Source organism: Micropterus salmoides, unplaced genomic scaffold (assembly GCF_014851395.1).
Source record: "Micropterus salmoides isolate LMB-PRFRI ecotype aquatic unplaced genomic scaffold, ASM1485139v1 Ms_hic_scaffold_8, whole genome shotgun sequence".
NCBI classification, from domain to species: Eukaryota; Metazoa; Chordata; class Actinopteri; order Centrarchiformes; family Centrarchidae; genus Micropterus; species Micropterus salmoides.
Genome location: NW_024044570.1, coordinates 21,789,885 through 21,813,374, shown reverse-complemented (window position 1 = coordinate 21,813,374; position 23,490 = coordinate 21,789,885). Strand labels below are relative to the sequence as shown.

The 23,490-nt window shown below is 41.6% G+C and overlaps 1 protein-coding gene across 2 annotated transcripts in view; it reads left to right on the top strand.

The window, feature by feature from the left end:
- wwox (WW domain containing oxidoreductase) overlaps nucleotides 1-23,490 on the top strand; it is a 129,403-nt gene that overhangs the window by 85,243 nt on the left and 20,670 nt on the right. Inside the window, exon 9 of one of the 2 annotated variants that reach the window (XM_038705507.1) lies at nucleotides 18,129-19,817. The exons of the other annotated variant lie outside the window; for it this stretch is intronic. Within the exon in view, the coding sequence (XP_038561435.1) occupies nucleotides 18,129-18,146 (18 nt within the window). The 3' untranslated portion in view covers nucleotides 18,147-19,817. Of the gene's footprint in view, nucleotides 1-18,128; nucleotides 19,818-23,490 lie in introns of those variants that run through there. 2 annotated transcript variants of the gene reach the window in all.

Here is a 23,490-nt window from a genome sequence, read left to right as displayed (position 1 = left end):
GCAAGTCCAACACAACAGAAATCTCCAAGGAACACAAAAAAAGAATAAATTTTAACATTCTGGAGATATTGGACACACACCTAGCATTAGCCTTTTACCTATTTAGTGTTCAACAGGTTCATCATGTCCCCTGCAAATGTCTTTTTTTGTTTTGTTATGTTTTATTTACAACTTGCAGTGTTTCTGTTTAACAGTTGAATGTTACGGTAACGGTGAGAACTATAGAAGAAACAAGATAAAATAAAAAAGACAGGCAGATTTTGAAGGAGCTCTATGTTTTTTTTCTGTATATAATACAACTATATTGACATTTGTTTTCGTCTAAGAGTGTTTTGGATTATTAGTATTTGTGGTTTATTTTGGCAAAGAGGAAGGAAGTGATTCTCTGTCTCTACGTCTTGGTCTGCCAATGTCACCCAGTCTCAATGGCCAGGCTGTGGTCACTCTGTCTGTGGCTCCTCCAGTCTGCATGTCAAAGTGTCCTTGGGCAAGATACTGAACCCCAAATTGCTCCCGATGGCTTTTCCATCAGTGTGTGAATGTTAATTTCTGTTTTTGATGAGCAGTTGGCACTTTGGCCTCTGCAATCAGTGTGTGAATGTGGTGAATGTGATTTAGTGTAAAAGCGCTTTGAGCGGTCAGAAAGGCACTATACAAGTAAAGCCCATTTACCATTTAACTTAATGTCTTTTTAAGTTTTTGGTCACTCATGGTGCCCACATAATCTTTCTCTCGGTATTGTCTGAACAGTGCTAAATAGACTTGAAGATAGCAGAGCTTCTAACTCCCTCTTTCTTTCTCACCCTCTTTTTCACTTCTAAAGGCAGCACAATCATAGCTGTTGTACTGTTGATAATGCCTTTGACATGTTTTCTTATTCTTCCGGTCTGGAGCCAGTCACCCATTCCACTAGAGCAGAGCAAAGGGGGGAGGGAGCTTAATTTCAGATCAACACACTCACCTCTCTCCCTGTGCGTTACCCAACCGAACTTACTTACTGTATGACAGACTGCTCAGGACCTGCACCTCTCTGAAGCAAACAAAAGCTGACCTGCTGTCTTCATCGACCCTGAGTGTAGCAGAGAGGGGAAGCAACAAGCTTGGCTCATCCACAGGAAAGGATGTGATGGAGGATGAGGCTGATACTGGGAGAGAAACGGGCAGCTGGGGGAAGGGGAGAGTTGGGCTTCTTGTTTGTTTAATATCTTTATCTTAATCTCTGCCCTCGGGACACAAAGGCGAATTCATCCGGAAAACTGGATTATCTCACTTAGATGAGTCAAACACACATATGGCTGCACCCTGTGTGTGTGTGTGTGTGTGTGTGTGTGTGTGTGTGTGCGCACGCCAGTGTGCGTCAGTAGGAGCGGGAGAAGGAAAGAGATTTGTAAGGGTGAATGCTTTTTTCTTTCAAAGTTCGCATTTGTTTTGAATAGAAAATTATGGCCGTAACATCTTTAATGCCAACTAGAAGCCAAGAGTTGAATTTATAACTCACCATAATGTGTCTGTTTTTTAAAGCATCACTCTACTGGTTTTACATGGGGAGTTCTTTTTACTCCACACGAGGAGTACCACAGTACGAACCCTATGAAAAGCCTTAATTTACTGTCTTCTGTGTCTCTGGAGTGAGGTTTCTAAAGTCAAAGAAAAATAATCAGTCTATGGTTAACACAGGTTACCATCCCGGCTGGGCCAGGTAGTGTTAGCACTGCAAAGCTAGCTAACTTGCTATGTTAGCAATGTGAATCCATAATTCACGTGAAATAAATTGGGATGCTAATTTTGGCTAGCGAAAAACAGGCTTAAAAAAAAATGTACTTACTGGAAAAAATCAAGAGCCAACTCCTGAACAAGACATTTTTAGGTGACCAAAATGTAATTAACTAAAAACACACTGTGAAGGGGTCAAAGTTTTTAGATGAAAACCTGTACAACACCCAAAGTCAAGTCCCAAGCTATTTAAATGCTGTGCCATATGCGCATTGCTGCGCCTCTATCCTGATTGACAGGCTGCTGTGGTAGCAACTTTTCTGTTTCTGCTGCTGTATTGAAGAAGAATTGAAAGTAGCAACTAAGACCATAAATCTATCTAAGGTTTAAGATCTAAGAAGTAGTTAATTTTCTCATAGACTTCTTTTTGCAAACAGTGGAGTCACCCCCTGCTGGCCATTAGAAAGAATGCATCTTTAAGCCACTTCTGCATTGGCTTCGCTTTAAGGACCTGGAGGCAACATCCACTTCTTTTATAGTCTATGGAAATTACCTACAGAGACTTACCAGGGTTTCCCACGGTGTTTTATAATGGAGGTGCCCTGCCCTTGCCCAAAATAATTACATCTGTTTTAAATATAATATTAAGCTTATTAAATTTTAGCAAAAACGAGCAGTGGCACTACATCACACAGCAAAGACCACATATTTAAGGAGTGAGGCAATTGCTTAAACACTCACTAAGGAACTCTATTAAAACCGAGATAAAATGCGTCAAGATCTGTTTAATTCAGCTCAGCAGGTGTTTGATTAATCAATCACAGAGTAATGCTCTTCTTTGCAGTAATCACAATGTCAGCAGAAAGAAAACCTTCTGAGTTGCTACAAGTTGGGAAAAGTAGAGACAATGGAGCATTTATTTCCTCCACCATCAATTTCCTGGGGGAAACCCTACTTTCCTCTAGAGGCAAATATTTGACTTTGTGTTTCTACAGAGAGAAAATGTTTTGAATCGAGTGGCCATTAGATGAGCTGCATCTTAACATTTTCACGTTGGCTTCAGCACACTGGTGGCTGTCGCTTGTCCAGGCATGATTGGAAATTCAGCTCACTGGCTAAAGGTGGTGATATAACTTCAAGGATTATCAATCAAGCTTCATTTGATTTTAATTCCTCCTTTTTCTCCAGAACATGGTTCCAGCCTTGATTGAGAAACACCAGTGAATGTGTGGCATGAGGGCTGCAGAGTTGAAAGTGTTTATGGGCGGAGGCTGAGAGGTCCTTTCATGTAGGCTACTTACTCATCCTTTAGTTATTAGGTTTCATGTCAAACTAACAAAAAAAAACACCACTTCTCCTTTAGGATTACACTGAGCTTGACATTACATTCAGTGGATGTGTGCTTTACATAGATACGTGTGTGTCCCTATGTGTGTTTAAGCACTAAATCATTCATATTTCCCTTTGCTTTCACTTTAATTGGCCCTCTTTCCACATTTGCCATGATGCCACCCCTACCCTTCGTCCTTCCTCTCTGCTGCCTCCCATTTTCCTTCCCCCCCTCTCACCACCCCTTTCTGCTCTCAACTTGACCCTAATTGATTGTAATGAGCACAAGCTCTTATACCCTCCTCCAGTATCCCATCTTCCCTGTCTTCCTCCTGTTTAGTTTACTGTGTGTGTGTGTGTGTGTGTGTGTAGCAGTGGGAGCCCCGAATTCCTTCTGTGTCCATATGAGTATCAAGTCACTGTAGAAATGAGCATTAGTCAAGACATGCCCACTAGCCTATGAAAGGCTCATGTTTTGCATTAATACTTTGCCACTTATGGGAGACCTCTTAAAAGTGAAAGACTCATGTTCAATTCTCCTCTGTGAGGTCATTTGGTCATTTTTTGACCAGTTAATCTTTGTTAGAATCCAATGGAAGCATAGGCCTGGGGTATGCTCAAAAAGAAATTGCTCGTATGATCTGTCTTCCCACCACAATGGAAGGCAAAAGAGTTTATAGCCGTTCTGAATGGTCACACTCTACACATGATTTTCATAGAGATCGGTGAGGCAAAATAAGCAGTGTTCACAGGAAACGGGGCTGAAACTAAATTAAGTATATTGGCATCTTTAGCCAATTTTGGTTTATTGTTAATATTGAGTGGGTTAGTGGGTAAGCAGGTGGATCAGAGCTGTGTCGGTCTGACCATATCTTGATGAAGATGTCTTTAATACCTGTACGTCAAGATGTGAACTTGTGAGACAAAATGATGGTCTGTCAGACAGCTCTGCACCTTTCCTGAAGGGGATCTACAGTATGATTGGTTTGACCGTGAGAGAAAAAACTCAAGACCTCATAGTCGTAGACGTCACTTTTTTGTGACTGTGTTTTATCACACAGGTTCAAACTCAATTTCACCGTAATGCCATTCATACTATTTGAATGCCATCCATCCAATTCCTCGGTTTCGTATGTCTTGTCGAATTCTGAACCTCTGCTAACGAATGACCCTTACATGATGTCACCATGCTAATTCATAACAACTGCCATTTTTCTTTGCTTTGAAATGCCAATATGATTAAACACTGTGTCAAGGCCAACTATCAATCTACAACTTTATAATCAGCACTAAAGGGATTGAGCAATATATTGCGTAAACACATACACACAAACACACACATGCACTCGCATTCACCTACATATTAGTGTGCTTTAGGATTGGCATTGGGTGGTAGAGTTATAGCGATGTTTTAACAGTGTAACGTATGAGCTTTGACATCCCAGAGATGACAAAGTGCAGGATCGTTTACAGTAGAAGGCCCTCGCACTCTGTTAATGCCACACATTTACATGCATGACAATGTACCCACATTTACTCACTTGCAAGATCAATATCCTCACAGTATGACATGCTTAAAGCTGTGATACGAAGTACAAAGTGCTTGCACCTTTGAACACAACCACCAAAACACAGGTCAAAATAATAATCTTTAAGTGAGGACACTGCTTCATCTGTACCAGAAGGTTCCTCCTCTTTAAAGTACATGGTTAGATACCATATACTGCACGTAAATTGTTAGTTTGACTGATGTTAAGGTGGAATTTACATTAAAGTCCAGTGATCGTCAGGGTTTCAAATGACAAGTCGATACGGCTGAGAGCTTTCAGCCTCAGTTGCAGCCCAACATTGATCCATTGACTTATAGATTAATGGGAACACTGATGATAGCCCACAGAGAATGTGGTAATGACAGTACAAACACACATATACATACTCACACAGCCATACACACAATGCCAGACAGGTAGGTTTAGGTGACCTCTAAGCTTCTAAAATGAGCCCATCCATTCAGAGAGGACATCAGGGGTGATGCAGGGTCTGAGACAGTCTGACATCGACCAGATGTCTTATCCCCACCTACATGGCAGCTAATGTCAAAAGTTGACAGGGAACCTTTTTTTTTATTATTTGCCATACATGTGAACTACATTGTTGTGTATTCTAGTTACTGTGGTTTAATCAAAACAGAAATCCAAGATGCCCCTGACACAGTGGAGTGAAATTCTTCTTTTAGCATGTAGTTCCAGTATTCTTATTATGACAAAATGCACTGTTAATTTAATGCAGTGTAAACATTAACACTCTGTCAGGTTTTATTCATGTCCACACCTATTGGAGTTAATTTGTTATTAGTTTAATTTAATACAGCTTTATTGGTGGCCAAACATGTTTCTAATTATCACTTGTCAAACTTAAATAGCTGCAAAATGATCACTTAACTATTTAACTTTTGTGACTGCACAATTTGCTGCACACCCACATATTCCCCAGAACACATTTTTAAAATTCTATTGCTGTATTATAGCTAAAGAGTAAAGCTACACTTGGAAGGTTATCATATGTTTGTTATTTACTGTACTTACAGGACTTGTTGGATTACTATTATAGATTTAAACTTATATTTTTTTGCTATTGTTTCAGTTTCAGTGCACATACCATAGAACGGTACATGCAAATCAAGAAACTTCTAATGATTACCAGTAAAAAAAACAAAACAAACATATTTAGCTGGTTCAGAATAGAACTAGTATTTATTTTAAAGCATGGGTTGGGGGTGACGCAGGTTGATGTCAGGGTCCTGCACTCAACACCCATCTGCACAGCCACACACACACACTCGTCTATGCCTATATACTTTATATATGTTACAGCACGGTCCTGGTGAGAGGTGGGTAAGATCGATAAATCTGAACGAGATGCGTGCATTTGTAACCTCCCTGTTATACACACACACACACACACATTGAGAAACACACATGCATAGACACTCACACAGTCAGTCACCCACCCTTCCCCCTGTCTTCACCTGTCTGTAGAGGTAAACACATGCATTTAAATCAGTTGTAGGGTGCCGTGGTAACAAAGACAAATGATGTTGTATGTAATATTTTTCTATTAACATAAAGTAATATAAAGTGAAGGGCAGCGGTGTATGGAGGGAGTTAGGGGCTAATGTCCCGTATCAGATGTGGACAATGTCAGGGCTGCATACTGAGCAGTCTGTGTCCTTCTCTCCTGCTGTGTGTGTGTGTGTGTGTTTGTCCTGCTCTTTCAGGGAGCTATAAGGCAGTGACACACTGAGCTGCCAACCCTTGTATTATTCCCAGCGCCTTATTAACCCCTCTGCCCTCACCCGATCTCTTTTTTGCTCTCTCAGATGAACTGAATGTGTATCTAAACTAACCTGAGCTCTTCGTCACACACCTTGTTTTCCTGTCACACCCAACAACACATACTTAACATCTGTCAAGGAATAAGATGTCAAAGTGTCTCCCACTCTTTGCTTTCTTGCAGTTTTGCCCCCTCTATGTATACTCTCCCAGTGTAATGTGTAAAAAAAATAGCGCAGAATCAGAATCGCTTCACTTTTTAAAGATGGTTATTGTCATTAATAGGGTGGTGATACACGAGGCAGTGCAGGTAAGGAAACGCTAGCAACAGGCAACTCAGTTCAAAGTAAGAATCCCAGCTGACATCGGGCGAAAGGCAGGGTACACCCTGGACAGGTCACAAAGTAAGAATCAAAACCTCAAATTGGCAACTTCAATCAACAATCAGTTTTTTGCTTTTAATGAAATGAATAATTTTAAATAACTGGTCTATACATGTCTGTTGTATTAAAGACCAATACCCAACATAAATGATTAATTAATTAATAATTATTAGAAATAAAAAAAATAATAATCATAGGAAACTGAAAAGCAAGAAAGCTGTGATCTGTAAAAGTTTAATATTACTACCTGATAAAAAAGTGAAGAAACAAATCTTAAAAGTTAAGATCATTTGCATTTCTGTAGGTACACAAATTGATTTATTTACTTTTTGTAATGTGTGTCTAAAATGATTGAAATGACCCTGCTTATGTGCTGAAGGATACCACCCCACTATCAGTGTGTGAGCGATGATGAATATAGTACACATATAGACTGACAGACTGACAGCCACACCACTGATAACATAATATGCATTTCTCTGTATGCAGTAACTGGGATTGTATTACTCTAAGTAATCTAGTTGTTGGTGAGTTCACCCTCTGTTGTCAGCCTTATTTTTGAGGGTGTGTGTCTGCATTCATGCTGTGTTTGTGTGTTTGTGTGTGTGTGTGTGTATGTGTTTTCCCCCATTATCATCCTCCTTATGCTGTGGGATAGACAGGAATAGAGAGCTGGTCTAGTTGAGCCTGGTGGGCGTATGGATTGGATCCACTGTAATCTACTGTAAGACACTGCTATCTCTGAGAGGCTCACAGAATGCCAACTCAGCACACGCACACACACACACACACACACACACACACACACACATGTTCCACTAACGCAGGGGGATTTCAGGGGAAGTGAGTGAATAGTTTCAGGTCACCAGCTAGATTCCAGTAGCAGGATGCTGCGTCAGCGGGAACAGCAGTCAGGATGTGATCAGAGCAGCCTTCACTGTCCTTAACTCTACCGTCTGTCCCCGCAAGACTTACACACACACAAATACATGTACAGAGGAACACATAAAAACAAAAAAGCAAAGTGTGCTGTCCAGATTTTCCTGTGTATATCAATGGGCCATCATCATCACAAACACAGCACATGCAATGGTGTCTGGTAAATCTTAACCTGACCTCCACTAAACAGTTGAAAGGCTGTCTGAGTGGTGCTGCTACATCAGAAGTAGAGCGATATCTGTTTTCAGGCTTTCACTGCCTTTGTTGAGCAGCAGTGTCTGGATCAAACATGAATATTCATTTATCAGACTGAGGAGATGTTAGCACAGGGAAGGGAAAATGTCTAGAGGGCTCATTCTTTATCGTTCTCTTTCTCCATCACAGACTCACCCTCTCTCTCGCTTCTCTCCTCACATCTAATACTTCAAGCGCGGCAGTTAATTTAAGATCTATTATAAATGATTAATTCAATATTTATGAATATTTTAAACTTCCTATTAAATGACTTTGTATCTGTTTAGCATTACATCTTTCCGGATTTTTTTATGTATATTCTCTCAAAGAGACAAAACTGTTACTGTTACTATACTCTTTCATCCTCTGAGATGCCTCATGTGAGATGTGTTTTTCCTTTGATGTGTTTCACAATTAAACCAATGTTATTTCTACCATCATCCTGCAGCAGATATACAGTGTGTGTGTGTGTGTGTGTGTGTGTGTGTGTGTGTGTGCGCGAGCACACAGGGATGCCTCTGACTGTGCGTGAGTGTGTGCAAGAGTTTGCTCCACTGACTGTCGGTGTTAAGAGATAAGAGTGGAGGAAAGTCTCCTTTCTCCCTCTTTCAGGACCATTACCTTTCATTCCAATCACAGAGGAGAGCCCAGGGGAGGAGGAGGGGGGACTGTGTGGGTTGGAGGTGTGACTTTGTCCTGCATGATGCATATGAGTGCAGGAGTAATATAGTAACTGGTATTACCATGTTGTAGTGGTCAGTGTACCGGTCTTTGTTTTTATTTTATAGGCACATTAATGACTCTTTATTCTGTAGCTTTTGTGTGTTTCCATTTAAGAACAATTGGTTGGAAAGCAGTTAATGTATAATGTAAATCACAGAACACAAAACATTTTAGCCTCATTTCATTTTAGGCAGCATCTAGCTTTAATTTGATTAGCCGTGCATGCTTTATTGATTATTAGTCTAAAATCATTTGATAAAATTTGAGTTGCTTGGCCTGTTCTTGCATTGGTTTTTAGTGATTATGTACTTTGGTTAAAATTCCCTTAGCTAAGCTTTTGATCATGTTGTTAATCTTACCACATACACATGCATACATACTTACTGACGTATAAACCTTAAAAGATAATTTTGGTAGTTTCAAACGTGGGCCCTATTTTCACAGATTTTGGTGTCGAAGTGAAGTTTTGGAATCCGTGCAGTAGATAGGTTCAGCCAGCATCCCTGAACCAGGGGAACGTATTCCAATTATGGCCATCAAAATTACATCCACAAAAAGTACGACTGTTATAGACTGCTTTACAAGGGGTTTGACAACATCATGGAAAGGAACCCTACGAGTGGCTTCCTGTGACAACCCACTTTTTAACAAGAAACAGAAGTCTTGCTCAAGGGCAATTCTCGCTCTGAAATCTCGTGAGAGGCGAGTTGCAGCCACTGCAGCCGGTTCATGGCTGCCAGCTGAAGCCATCTACTGCACTGATTCCAAAACCTTTTGTACCTACTAGTCATTTCAACACCAAAATATGTGAAATAGAGCCCATTATTATTTTTAATAATTTGTTAGTAATTTGTTTTTACAGCCTGAACATGTTCATATCTCACAAAAGAGACATTAAGATACACGCAATTGTCCATTACAAGGTCATAAGGCGCATTAAAGAGGCATATCAGTACATTAAAAATATATCAACATTTCAAGACTAAAATAACAGTAAGAAATAAGAAGAAACATGGAGTTAAAAATACAAAATTAAACACTCAATGCAGAACAATTCAAAAGATGCTTTTGAAAGGCTTTTAAAAAGTATTCAATATATACAGATTGATTCAAAACTTTTTACTGAATCAGCAATCCTTAAATTCTCAGGACCTGATAGCAAAAGCCATGTCACCTTTATGGCTCTGTCTGTGTACATGTGCATGGCTTTTTTCTTAACTAAATAGAAATGATGCCACTGAAAACCACCTACATGGACAGAACCAATGTAGCACGTACGTACACATTGTCAGTTAAAACACTCTTAAGTGATTTAATTCTGGTAACAAAGTTGATTTCGCTGAAGTGTGCTGGAGACAGAAACTCACCTACTACACTGGTGATGATGTAATACCAGGTGATGACATAATGCGAAGAGAGGAAGCTGGGTCTGAATCATATTATTGCTGCTTCCTCACCTCTGGGTCTAGACTGCAGGTCCAACGCACAGGAAGTGAGGTTGATCTTGTAGAGGCTGATCACAGTGAGAAATCGACCAGAAAGCAATAGATCCTGTGAGAGGCTTGTATTGATCGCGCTCCCCTCTCCCATCGTTTTGATTATCTGCAGCATGGATAGATTACTGATGTCTGAGGAGTACTTGTAGAGATAATAGTAGCTCTGCAATAACTGTAGCTCAGATATTTAAAACTTTAGAGTACGTGTGATTTTACTCATTTTCTTAGTGACATAAAACACAGGATATTTCATTGTAAAGAAAGGAAAACACGCATTTTTCTGTTGCAATGTTTCCCCCTCAAAATGCGTATATATACTTTGTCATTGAATTAGTTTCATTTGACCTTAAGATGCTCTGCATCATATGACATGTTAGCAGATTTGTTACATTTTATTAAGTTTAATTTTTCTAATTTAACAGGTTTTAAAATCTGTTTCCACTTGAATTAAAACAAAGACAACCTACTTAGAGAGAAAACAAATATGTGCCTTTGCACAGTATCTTGTGGTATATTTCTTTTCAAAAATAGTACAGTAGATCATCTAGCTGTTGTTTTTATTCATGGCTTATGCTGCTAAATACACCGTCTGTTGAGGTTAAGTGGAAGGCAGGAGGACATTTTGAAACATTGAAACATTGGAAAAATATTACATGATTATCAGTTGTACACCTAAATAATGAACCTCCATCTTATAAGACCAGCTGTCACTTATTTCCATTGGTCACTTTGGTTTGTTTGCCTTCATTACATTGGCTTATGGGAAACTACATGATCTGTTTTTTTTGCGCACGTGTTTGTGGGTGTGGTGAGGTTTGGAGTTTTGAAATCACATAAAGGGTGACACAATTGATGTGTGACTGTGGGTCAGCTAGGTGACAACAGTTAAGGCTGATTTACTAAAAGGACAGGGGCATCAGAGTAGAACTTGACCACACATCCTTCACTCTGTCAGACAGATAAAACACCCTCTTTCCATTTCCGAGAGAGAGAGAGAGAGACTCATCTATCCATTTTTAGGACAAGGCTTAGCTGTCTTTATCTCCATGTCAACATATCCTTTCCATGTCATCCTTTTCAACCACCTTTATGCCAGATTTGGCCACATGTAGGACAGTGTTTGTTGTATGTATGTTCACTCACACACAGGTATTAGATGTGTGTCCACTTTAGATGCATTTGGATTACTTGCTTTTGTCCATCTGTCCGCCGAGCTCATGTGGAATGTAAGGCTGTGTGCATGTATGTGTTATCAATACGCCCTTGTACTGTAAGTATCTTAATCAATAGCATATGATTATCCATGTAGGGAAGGTATAAATGATTTAAAACAGGGCTAGGGTGACATATGTTTGCTTTTCACATTGAAGTTACTGTCAATAATTAATGCAAGTGATTAATCCGTCAACAGCTTCACATGCGTGAAAGGATGAGAATGGTGTCTTGTGTGTGTGTGTGTGTGTGTGTGTGTGTATGTGGGGCCTTGACCCCCTTGATCCCCTCACAAGAGAATAAAGTGGGACGTTATGACACTCATGTATGTGGTGATGGCACTCTTATTATATATCTGATTTGAAAGTCATTCATCACTAATCAGAGAGATGGACACATGCTGTACATACAAAGTTGATGACAGTCAATAAACTATAAATAAATTACAAACACTGTCACATGTAAGGCTGGTATCAAACTTCAATATTTTTTTGGTACTGACAAAAATGCTAGCATCGAATGTTTGAAGAGAGTCACCTTCTTGTTAAAGGTGCCCTGTCGCGTTTTCTTGTAAACAAACAAAGGTATGTTTACTTTCAGCTAGGCATTGTGTTTATCCTTGAGGCCTGACAAACATGTTGAAACAAATTTCCATTCTCATAAAACATTTAAAAAGCTTTTTGAATATTTGGAATATATTACATTGTTTACATCCCTGTCTGCTAGCTTGCAGTGTTCTTCGTTCCTGCCTTTGTTGGCATATAACGGCAATTCTTGACAGTGTTATTTTGATTGAGAGAAAAAAATTGCGATTTTTCTGCCAGATATTGCAATTACCATTCGATTTGCAATTATTTTAAGTTTAACTAATTATTAATATTCATTATGTAATAGATCAAACATGTCATGGAGCATTACAACATGAGACACCATCAAAACTGATGTGGCACAATTTTCAAAATAAAACACAGATGCAGACTCCCGATCGTATATCCACACTAAACACAGTCAAAACAGACAAAAGAGAAACAGTTTAACTACGTAGCCTACTTAACCATGGTAGAAGCACAAAAATCAAGGACAACTGAACAAATCAACAAAATCTGAACAAGTCAGCAAAATCAGGCAGGCAAAACGCTTTTATTCTGAAATGCTCCATGTGGGCTATGTAGCCACAGCGGAGAGTGGAACAAAACCGTCTCACAGAGAGCTGTTATCGTAGTAGGACAAATAAACAAAAGGTGCAGGTGTATTGATGACCCACAGATGCTGTTGGTGTGTGTCTCCCTTCCTCCTTAGATCGCAAAGATTCTGATTAAAATGTTGACAATTTTCTTTGATTTCAGCAAAGTTTTTTGCTCAGCTTCTTGTGTTCCGACAACATTCAACACTCGAGAAATAAATAAAAATAAATTTGAAAAAAAAGTGTTTGTAGAAAAACTTAGGTATCGAAATAAAAGTACTGAATCAGTACTGAAGCTCACATATCAGTGCCAAAAATTTAAAACAATAACCAGCCTTTGTCTCCCGGGTAGAATCCACATGCACAACTTTCTTCAGTCTCTTCTTACCTTCTCTAACTTACCAAAGTCAAAGAGTAAAATGAGAGAAAGGTTTTGCGATTCAAGGATCCTATGCCCCCCATGTTTCTATATCCTCCTTACGCACTCTGTCTCTCTCTCCATCTGTGTGTGTGTGTACATGGAGGAGAAGCCTATCTTGCCTGCTATCATTTCCTGAATGACCTCTGCTTTCAGCCTATGATGGATTGTATTGCGCTCATAGACATTAATTTTCCTGAACCAGGCAAAAAAAAAAAAGCTTTACTCACAGGAAGAGCATGTTGGTACAAGGGTAATTCCATAAAACAACAACTAAGATAGAGCAGAGAGTCAGTGGTATCAACAGAAAGCCTGGGAGACATTACACACCTCTCTCTCACTTTGAGTCTTTCTCTCTGAGGTATAATCAAGTGTATTTGCTCCTCTCAGTAGTTAGTAGCAGGTATTTACATGCGTTCTCCCGTGTGTGAGTGAGTATGTGTGTGTGCAGTGTTCAGGTAAGTTGCAGCTGCTGTCTCAGTGGTGCTGTCTTCTCATTAATGCAGGTAATGAGCTCAGTCACATCTGCCTCTGCAGGTCACCCCATGAGAGAGAGAAAGAAAGGGAGAGAGGATTAGAGACAACCGAGGGAGTGTAACAGGAAAGGGGGGGGGGGGTACTCTGTGTGTGCTTGAGGGAGAAAGGGGATGTCTTAATCATGTCACCTGCCTGCCGTTCCAGCCGAATGCAGCACCTTTGGGTTACTCCCTGTTTACACTACCGTCCTCTCTGCTCTGTGTGTTGCAGTGGGACTGGAGAGGGATGATGGGGAAAGCAGAAGAGGAGCTGGGATGAATGGGGATACAGCAGAAAGAGTTCTGGAGGTGGAGGAGGGACAGAGACAGAATGAGGTTGTTGAAAGGAAAAAGGGAGCAATGGGTTAAAAACAAGCAGGAGAACTGGAGGGAGAGGGAAGTGTTAAAGAAGAAGGCGAAGGAGGAGGAGGAATAGAGGGAATGTGTCTTCCCAGGAGTGAGCAGGCTGTCTTGTCGAGTAGTTCATCATTGTGTCCCCGGTGACTGTGTCTGTGGCCTGGCCCCGCTGTAGCTATAATAAGACATAAATAAGGAACAAGACTGCCTTATCTACACTGTGGCCCCCATCTCTTTTTCTCCCTTTCCTCCTTTTCTTTGCTTTCACACACACTCTTGCTGCAGCAGATGTAGAGTGGTTCTTTTAAGAAGTATTTTCCTACCATGTTCTCGCCATCGCCACTATCTGATGACCCACTGTAGTGATGAACCCAGAGCTTATGCACACACACACACACACACACACACACACACACACACACACACTCACAATGTGGTGTTGGCTGCATGTCTTAACTTCAGTACTACAGACACCGTGTCTATCACACTTTGCAACAGTGTTGAACAGCACAGTAAGATCCTAAATAACTGCAGATTTACATTAACCTTTTACTCATTTGCCTTAAACTTTTATTTAATTGCTAAATCTGTCAGAGGTTGAACGCCTCTGGAGCAGCTTGGGGTTAAGTGTCTTGCTTAGAGACACATTGGCGGATATCGATTGGTTGTCATGTGATTATAATGTATGTGGATGAATTCAAGTAAACTACATATCAATATGTTTAGGAGTTCTGAGTTGTAATAATGACAATTAATTTTGATATTGCATTTTCTCCTATGCATATACATTAGTCCCATAACTCAATCCTCATATTCTCATAACTCAGTTTAGTCTATCTTGTGTATTTAGTCGCTGAAGTGAGAGAAACTTCAGGTTATGCTCCAGAAGTAAGAAAATCGCATCACCTTGACATTTGCAAAAACTCAAACTACTAAAAATCCTGCCTTACAAGCCTACATACTCAAATACATTTGTCTAGATAAAGACTGTATTTTCTATAAAACAATCTAATATCGTCAATATTTCAGTTTTTAGCAACATTTAATGATACCATTTTCCATTAAGTCCAAGAAAATCGCAGGTTAAACATCCTCAGCTCAACAAAAGAGGTGAGCTCATGGGTGAGTGGAGGGGCCATGGCTATTTTAGATATGCTACCTTCTGGTAAATTTTCATGAGGGCTGTATTTTCTTTTGTTAAAATGTTTTTAACTTCTACCTTATTTATGTTGATTTCTATCAACAGAATAACATGTACATGCCTTAAAACAGATATCACTTTACTTCTCTAGTTATTACTCCCAATAGATGTAACACCTCCACTGTGTTCCCTACCCAGTGCTATTTTCCCTCCCAATGTGTGTGTGTGTGTGTGTGTGTGTGTGTGTGTTGAAAAAGGTGCTATATCAAGTCCAGTTATTAATGTGTGTGTTTATTAGTTGGATGTGTGGTTTCATTGGGGAGTTGGATCTCAGTTGATGTCTCACTTTTGTTTACACAACTTAACGCTGTTTGACTCTGTGTCAGGCATGCCCATATGTGTGTGCGTGCATGAGTTTGTCTGTGTGAGTGGAGGTGGGTGGGTGGGGGAGCATGGAGAGAGAGACCTCAGGAGAATGGGGTTTTTGCCGGGGCTTTGGTTGTTCCTGCATCATTACCCCGACTGCAGACAAAGCCTACTTATGTCTCTCTTTCCCCTCCCAATCCATACACTCACGCACCCACACACACACACACAAACATGTGCGCACACATACAGTGTGCTGTATGTGTCAACAGTGGCTGAGGGAGTCCTGCACAGGGGAGAGAAGAGGAAATAAGAGAGGAGGCGGAGGAGGGGATGCAGAGAAATGAGAATGGAGAATAGATTTATGAAATGAAGCATTCCAAACAGGACTATCTGCCTGCTGTGAGAAACACCTTTCATAAATCACCACACAGCGGCAGAAAATAGAGCATTTGGTAGGGTTCTTGTCTGTGTATGTGTGAGGGTGTAGTGGAGGGAGTGAGTAGGAGAATCTTTTATTCCTGTCACTGGTCCCAGTGAAAACTATAGTGGAAAGTAGTGTTGCAGGTGATGCATATATGCATCTATTTCACATTGTGTGTGTGTGTGCGTGCGCGCGCATCAGTGTCACCGTGAGCATGTACAGTCAGTGTGTGCGTTTGTGTTAGATACTGCCCTCCCACAGGGTATCTTTACAGAGAGCACGATATAAAAAGAGACAGATAGGGTTAGAGAACGAAAACCGAAAAAGAAAGGGGAGAGGGAGAGCTGAGTACAGTAGCTCAGGGGGATCTCTGTCTGGGTCAGAGACAGAGGAGTCAGAGACAGAGAGAGAGAGAGAAAGAGCAAAGGAGTAGAAAAGCAGACAGAGAACAGGGCGACGTGCTGAGAGGAGAGTTTTTCCTCAGGTGAGTTGTTCTGTAAGTGAACGCTGATTTGCCCCGATCCTGTCACTGGAAAGAACGCCGGGTCGACTGCACTGAGAATACAAACAGCACTGTACTGAACACACACACACACACACTCATGACCGCACACAGTGCAGCATCTTTCAGAGCTATTCAAATTCAACAGTGGAGCCAGTGAACTATTCACCTAGCTGTTGAACACATTGAGAGCTTATTAAGTGTCTTTGCCAACCATATAAAGGCCAAGGATGTAATTTGCCAGTCACACACTGGTTTCAAAGTCTGTCTCTTTAACACATCTAGTACTCATCTAGCATCCTTAAGTCCTCAGAATGAGACAATTAGCGCTCACAGACAAGGCCAGTGCAGTCAATGGGCAAGGAAAGGCCATGTGGGGAGAGGTAATTTAGTAGAGGAATATATTGTGACGGAGGGAGAAAGAGAGACGGACAGATAGTTGGGGAATGGTCTTTTTAGATTCTCTAAGAAGCTAGAGGAGATGCAGCAAGAGCAGAGAGAGAGAGACTTTTATGGGTCTGACAATGAAAGGCAATCAGATGTGATGTGAAATAAGAGAAAGCTGCAGCATGTGTTCAACTGCAGACTCATTTCATGAACCTCTTTGACTGATTGCTAGTGAAGGGATGGAGAGAAGGAGAAAGGCATTGGAGGGGCAGGGGAAGAATAGTGATTCATGTATAAGATGCTTATGGATGTAGGATTTAGGGGAAACATCTACAGTGATTTTGTCATTTAACCCTGCCCGGTCTGTGGCCTGCAGATAATGCAATAAACATTATTTCACATTAAAATGAATGAATTAAAATTTTTTCCTAAAATGAGTAAAATAATTGTCCATTTGGAGCAAGATATTTTTATGCTGTTTCAGGCAACACAATTGTTTCTACTCAATATCACACTTAATTTAAGGAGTTTTAATTTGGGGGGCATCCCGGTGAAAAATGACATGTTAATACCACAATTTTTCGCAGTGTAACTAACTCCGAAGTGACTTAATCCAATCCTGTAGCTGGTCTACAGGGCTTTGGATGGAGGGCGGTAATGTAGCATGCAGCTGAATTAAAGGGGTTGGTATTTAATTGCGGCCCACAGATGGCCTCATACATCTTTGGATCATTTAAAGGGGCGGTGGGCTGAGTAATGTGTGTGTGACACGCCACTGTGTTTTATAAGAGAGCCCCTATTACACAGACTGCTCTATAAAGAGACAGTCAGCGGGGGAGAGGTGTGGTTAAAGGCCCGGTTTGTAATTGTAGTGACACCCTCCTTTTCAACTCTGTCACCCCACTGCTAGCTTTGTTTATATGAAGATTTATTAAAGAGATCAAAGTAATGTTTCTCTCCGGAATAGACCTCAGCCAGATCTGAGACAAACAAAATTTTAAAAGAAATAATGTCTATAAAGCTGCAATTGAAGAAAAAACCCACCCATTTAAACGTTTGTATTTCTCTGGCTTTCTATACTCCATACTATCAGTTTGAGACAAAGAGGAAGGGGTTTTGTAAAACATGATGAATTGAAAAAAATAGAAAACAAATGGATTCAAAGAGAAAAAGGAGAAGTGAGTGGAGAACTATGAAGATGCTGCAAAAAAAAACAGAGGGGGAGTTATAATCAAAATTATATGAATGGAAAAAGGAGTAGGAGAAAAAGATGAGGTCAGGGATGGAGGGATATGGAAATGGTTAAGGATAAATGAAGTGAGGGATATGTTAAGGAGTGTGTGTTTGTGGTGGAGTCCCAGCTGTTATCTCCCTGGGGGTTCATACAGCTGTCATGCACTAACACACACTTTCTTTGTTCTCTTTCCCATATATCCACCCCTTAAATCCTCCTTTTCTCTCATATATTTTGCAGTTTGTTTTTGTCTTTTAACCCCATCTTGGGTTCAGCCTCTTCTGTATATGTTCATCTTTTTCTGTCTCCTTCCTTCCTCTACAGCCCTCCTATTCTGAGAGAGATAGGGATGAGAGAGTGGGAATGATGGTAAGGAAGGGTGAAGGAAAGAGAAAAGAGGCATAGGAAGCAGGGGGACAGCCCTTTCATGTGCTCGTATACTCCGGTCTGCATAGTCCAGATTACATTCCCTTTCCTTGGCTAGACAGTTTTTCCAATTTCTCCCAACCGATGGAAGACAGGTTGAGAAGAAGCAGCTGGTTAACTGCATTAACTCATTTTGGACTCCTCAATATGTCTGATATCCTAATCCCTCTCTGTTGACATGGCAGGACGAGGGAGTGTGGCGCTGGTTGATAGGGAGGTCCTCCTGCCACTCTGGAAGACACTTGCCCTCCCATCTTCCTCTCATCATGTACCCCTCTTCTCTTTCTTCAGCATTAAACAGCCCCTGCTTGCAAAATTCAAATGTACAAATTGGAAATTTTTCTTTAGCTGCAGCTTTGGTTCTTTGGCTCAAGTACAACACAGTCAGACAAGGAAACAAATTGGGTTGGAGTTTAGGAAGAGGAGAAGGAAAGGGGGCTCATAGCTTGACTGAGTGGTGTGAGTATAGAGGACAAGGTGGATGGAGTGGGTGCAGCATGGTTAGAGGCAGGTAGAGGTTAGATAGGCAGGTACATGCACCACCATATAGACTTTGGTGTTGGGGGATGGAGAGCATTGTTGTAAGGTTGGATACAGGGGAGATCTAGGGGGATAGAGTGGGATCAGCGGGGGAAAAGGAGGAGGGGTAAGAGAAGAGTGATTATGGTGGGTCTAGGCTGCCAGGCCTGATAAATGACTAATCAGGAGAACAGGGCCTTAGGTCCCTCACAGGACCCACTACTACCACAGGCTTATCACATGCACAGGCTACAGACACAGACACACACACACACACACACAGACATGCCTCTCGCAAACCCGCAGCACACATGCACCCTTTCACACTTGGACACAAAAGGAGAGAGTAAGAGAAAAGAGAGAGATGGGTTCAATCCATAGCTGCCTCTCCTGGAACAGCGCTCTGCTTGGAGAGCTGTTATAGATCCACCTCTGCCTCCTCCGCACGCCTGCTTCACCTCTCTGACTCCTTGCTCCAGGTCTAATAGTCTGCCAAGGCTGGGACAAAGAGCACGTCACACAACTGACAAACTGTGGTTCTGTTACACGATGATATATCCACTATCTTAAAAAGATGGCTCACAAAATAGTTAACAACCATTATGAAGAGTCATCTATCATTTTTAACTTTTGAGTTTCCGGAAGTTTTTTTTAAATGAGTAATATGCTGAACTGCTACAGAGGAAAGCACAGGATATATTGGAGGGAAAAATACAGTTAGTGTGGCTGGTTAAATCCAATCTGGCTGCATCCCAAGCTAATGATCAGGAAGGGATGGGAAAAGGCGGGAGAGAGAATTATTGAGAGGAGGGAGTAGGAGGAAGCAGTGGCGATAGGGGTATATGGACGTTTTTGTGTGCCACGCTCCATTGACTCGGCCTCCATACCTCAGCAGCCATGTGATCCCAGTGTGATGCTGCTAATAGTGACACCAGAGGGGTCGAGAGCAAGTGCGAGGGCGAGACAGTCGAGGGATGGGGGGAGGGATGGGCAAGCGGAATGGCGGAGGGCAGATGGCAAGAGGCAGAGAGGGAGGGTGGGAAGAGCGAACAGGAGAGTTGGAGCAGGAGGAGAAAGGAGAGGGGGGAGCTGGAATAAAAGGAGAAAAGCGGGAGCAAAAATGGAAAAGCAGAGACGGATGGGACTGTGGTCTCTGTGGGATTGTGGGCAAGGACGGCCAAGTTGTTTTCTCTGTCCCCTTGTATCTTTGTGTCCCCCCATGTCCCTTTATGTCCAGTCATGTCCCTGGACGCAAAGTCACTCGCACAGCCAGATCACCTCTGTAGCTCATATACCTGAATGAGCATACTATGTTTTTACTCCTGTGCTTGCTGTGCTTGGACTAGTGATATGGCTGTGTGTGTGTTGAAAGTTAGACATTAACCTACAGAAGCAAGGTTTGTCTGCCTCCCTTTGAAGCTGAAGGGCATATACATCAGTTCTTCCCATTCAGTTGTTTTATACTGTGCCTTTTGTGTTTGTTTTCAGCTTGTCTTGCTTTTATAAAATCAAACACACTTGCCATCAAAAAAGTATGTTTTTGGGACATTTACACTTCCCATTGAGTCTTGGTATTTATGTACTGTTCATACACCACACATTTCTCATGCTCTGTGCTCAACATCAGATAAAGATGAAATCCTACCGGTTTAATTCGTATTTCATACCCAATATGTATCCGTGCCGTTCCTGGGGCAGCAGTCATAACATTGGAAGTGTTGGTTAAGCCTTCCCTGCTCTCTGACTGTCACTCCTGGCTAACTCCGAGCCGTGTTGAAGCCTTGTGATGCATACTTCCCTGTGACTCTGTCTCCACCAATCACAACCAGCAGCCCCATGATGCCCTGTGATGTGGTTCCCACAGATGCCGGTGTCTGTGGCGATAAGGCCTCACAGATGAGCAATCTGAGTGGATTAGCAGGCCCTTTGAACAAGCCCTGACTGGCTGTTTGCCGGCGGGATGCAAATGAGCTTCTTAAGAGGAAGGCAGGAACTTGACCTTTATTGGGCCTGGCAGTATGGACGGTGGCACGGAGGGAGGAAAGAGGGGTAGAGTGTAGCCTCTGAAAGCTGAATTGTGGGAAGTGAAGAGGTAAAAGTATATCACTGGCAGACAATACTCTCTCTCTCTCTCTCTCTCACTCCCTGTCTTGTTAAGTGTCTTAATGGTGCCACTGTCCTGCCTGGCCCGGTCGGCCTTCTGGCTGGGTGGCTTTGCTCATTTGTGTCTGTGTGTCAGAGGCATTTGCTGCAGTGTTTCACCCTTTCTGACAGCCACTTAACCTCTAGGCCTGGCACCATCCACAGTTATGATTCTTGACCCAATAGACTGGAGCTCAGTTTAGTTAACACCAATGTTAACAAGCAAAGACTTGATCAGTAGGGACCAAGACAAGACAGAGATCCAAAACAATCAAGACAGGACTGTGAGTTTTAATGCTTACAATTAAGGCCAGGTTCATACAGACGGTAGCACTGTATGAAAATATGCAGCTGCTTCATTCATTCACTCATTCAATACGACAGGTGAGAGGATTCTGACAAGAAAGCGCAGGTTGTGTGACTTTTCTGCTAGCACTGCAATCTCATCCAGCAAGGTGTTGCTTTGGCCAATCCAATATGTGCAAGAGTACATTTCTGGTTGATCACTTTGTCACATGAACACCTAATAATACTTTCATTCGTTTCATTTCAATACAACCTAGGGATTGTTGCAATGAAAAATAAAATGGTTGGCACTGTGATAATAGTAAAATCCTGTCTAATTGTATCATAAACCACAGAGTAGTGCTTTGATATCTGATAAGCCTTGGATTTATCACACAAACCAGCCTTCCTGAATCACATGTCATTGCCTCATAGGTACCTGAAACAACAACCCCCGCCAACTCAATGCTATTTGCGGTCTTAAGCACGGTTAGACAGGACAGTTAATGAGCAGAATACTAACATTGGGGCTACTTGTTGGTGTTTGTTTCCCCTAAAAAGCCCCAGTACATAAGAATAAATGTATGTCTACATTTGTAGCAGTAATGGTTTTCATCACCAAATTAGGACTAATGGTTTTTTTAATTACAGGTTAACTTATTATAATTTTTTATTGATTAATCAATCAATTATAATCTATATTTCAAATCTTCACAACTGAAAAACTGGAACCTGTGATTGTTGGTGTTTTTGCTTGTTTTGCAAGTTTTATAGTCACTGAAAAAAAAAGAAAGATTATTTCACTGTTTGAGTTCAACACTGAGGCGAGACTAAAACAAAATGGTTAAGACAAAGGGAACGACATTGTCAGGGCCTACTGGTCTTGAAAACAACAACTCTTGTTGCTTTGGTGTGCAGCATGTTAGCTGTGCTCCAGTGTCTCCTATGTATAGTACTGTGTATTAAATGTTTGAAATTTACTAGACAGTAGAGGCTTGGAGGAATCTTTTACTATTTTATGTGAACACACACTTTATCATGCGCGCTCACACATGCTATATGACCTCATACTGCCAACAGAGGAAGAAAGTCAGGTTGGAGCTGTAAGTCATGCTAGATAAATCCTGGTTTTGTACCAGAGAGACAAGGTTGTTTTGGGTGTGGAGGGACGAAGGATGGAATGGATGGAGTGGTGCCTGTACAGTTTTAAGAGCAGGTCCCACCCACTGTTAAAGGCTTTAAGGCACCGTGGCCCTTCTCTCACCCTCCTCCTCTCCCCTGGGGGTTTTTATCTGCCCATTTCCTCTTCTCGTGCTGAGCCCTCGGGACGCCTTAATGGCGCCATGTTCCCTGTCAGTCAGATATTTAAATGGAAACCGACCATGAAAGTATGGCTGCTCAGAGCTGGCTCACTGTCCTTGCTCTCAGCAGCCAGAGTCAAATGCAGAGGCCCAAACCCCAGCCCTGAGCTCCAGATAAGCCTGGGGAGGGGGAGTCAGGCTCAATCTGCAAGTTTAATATCCCCCATCAGGTTTTAAACCTGTTTACCTTGCAGATTTGATCAAGGATACTGATGCAAATGGAGGCAAAGGCTCCTTGCACTGGAAACCTTCTGTCCAGAGGTTCATTGATTCATGCTAAATGGGTTCAAGCATCATTCTTAATCACTCACTTGACTCAATTGATATTGTCCTAAACACAAAAGAATATTGGTTTCTCTTCATGAGCCTGCATATGTAACAATGCGCTGTTGCACTTGTTGTATAATTGTGTAGCTGGTGTCACTGTTGTCTTTCTCTGCAGTTATAATAATTACTGTGACAATTGACAGCTGCAGGTGGCCTTACCAACCCTCACCAGACAACCTAATTTAACCCAGTAATAAATCTCTGTGCCCAGTTGGCCATTTTAGCTGTTTGGCACAGGGCACTGTAAATTTACCCTAATTAGATCCTCCCTCTACTCCTCCCACTCACTTCCCCCATCTTCCCTCTGTCCTCTGACTCCCTCCTTCTCCCCCGTTTCTTCCCCTGCTCATTGGTACATATGCTCATACACCTGGCCTACATCGTTACCTGTTTACAAATGACCAGGCTGGTTCTGCTGGCTTCAGCATCCACTGCACCACACAGTACTGAATCTCCCTCTTTCTCGCTCGCTCTCTAACCTCCCCTGTGTCATAATTAGACCTCAGAGCTCATGTTTGCTTAATATTATAATCCGGTACACC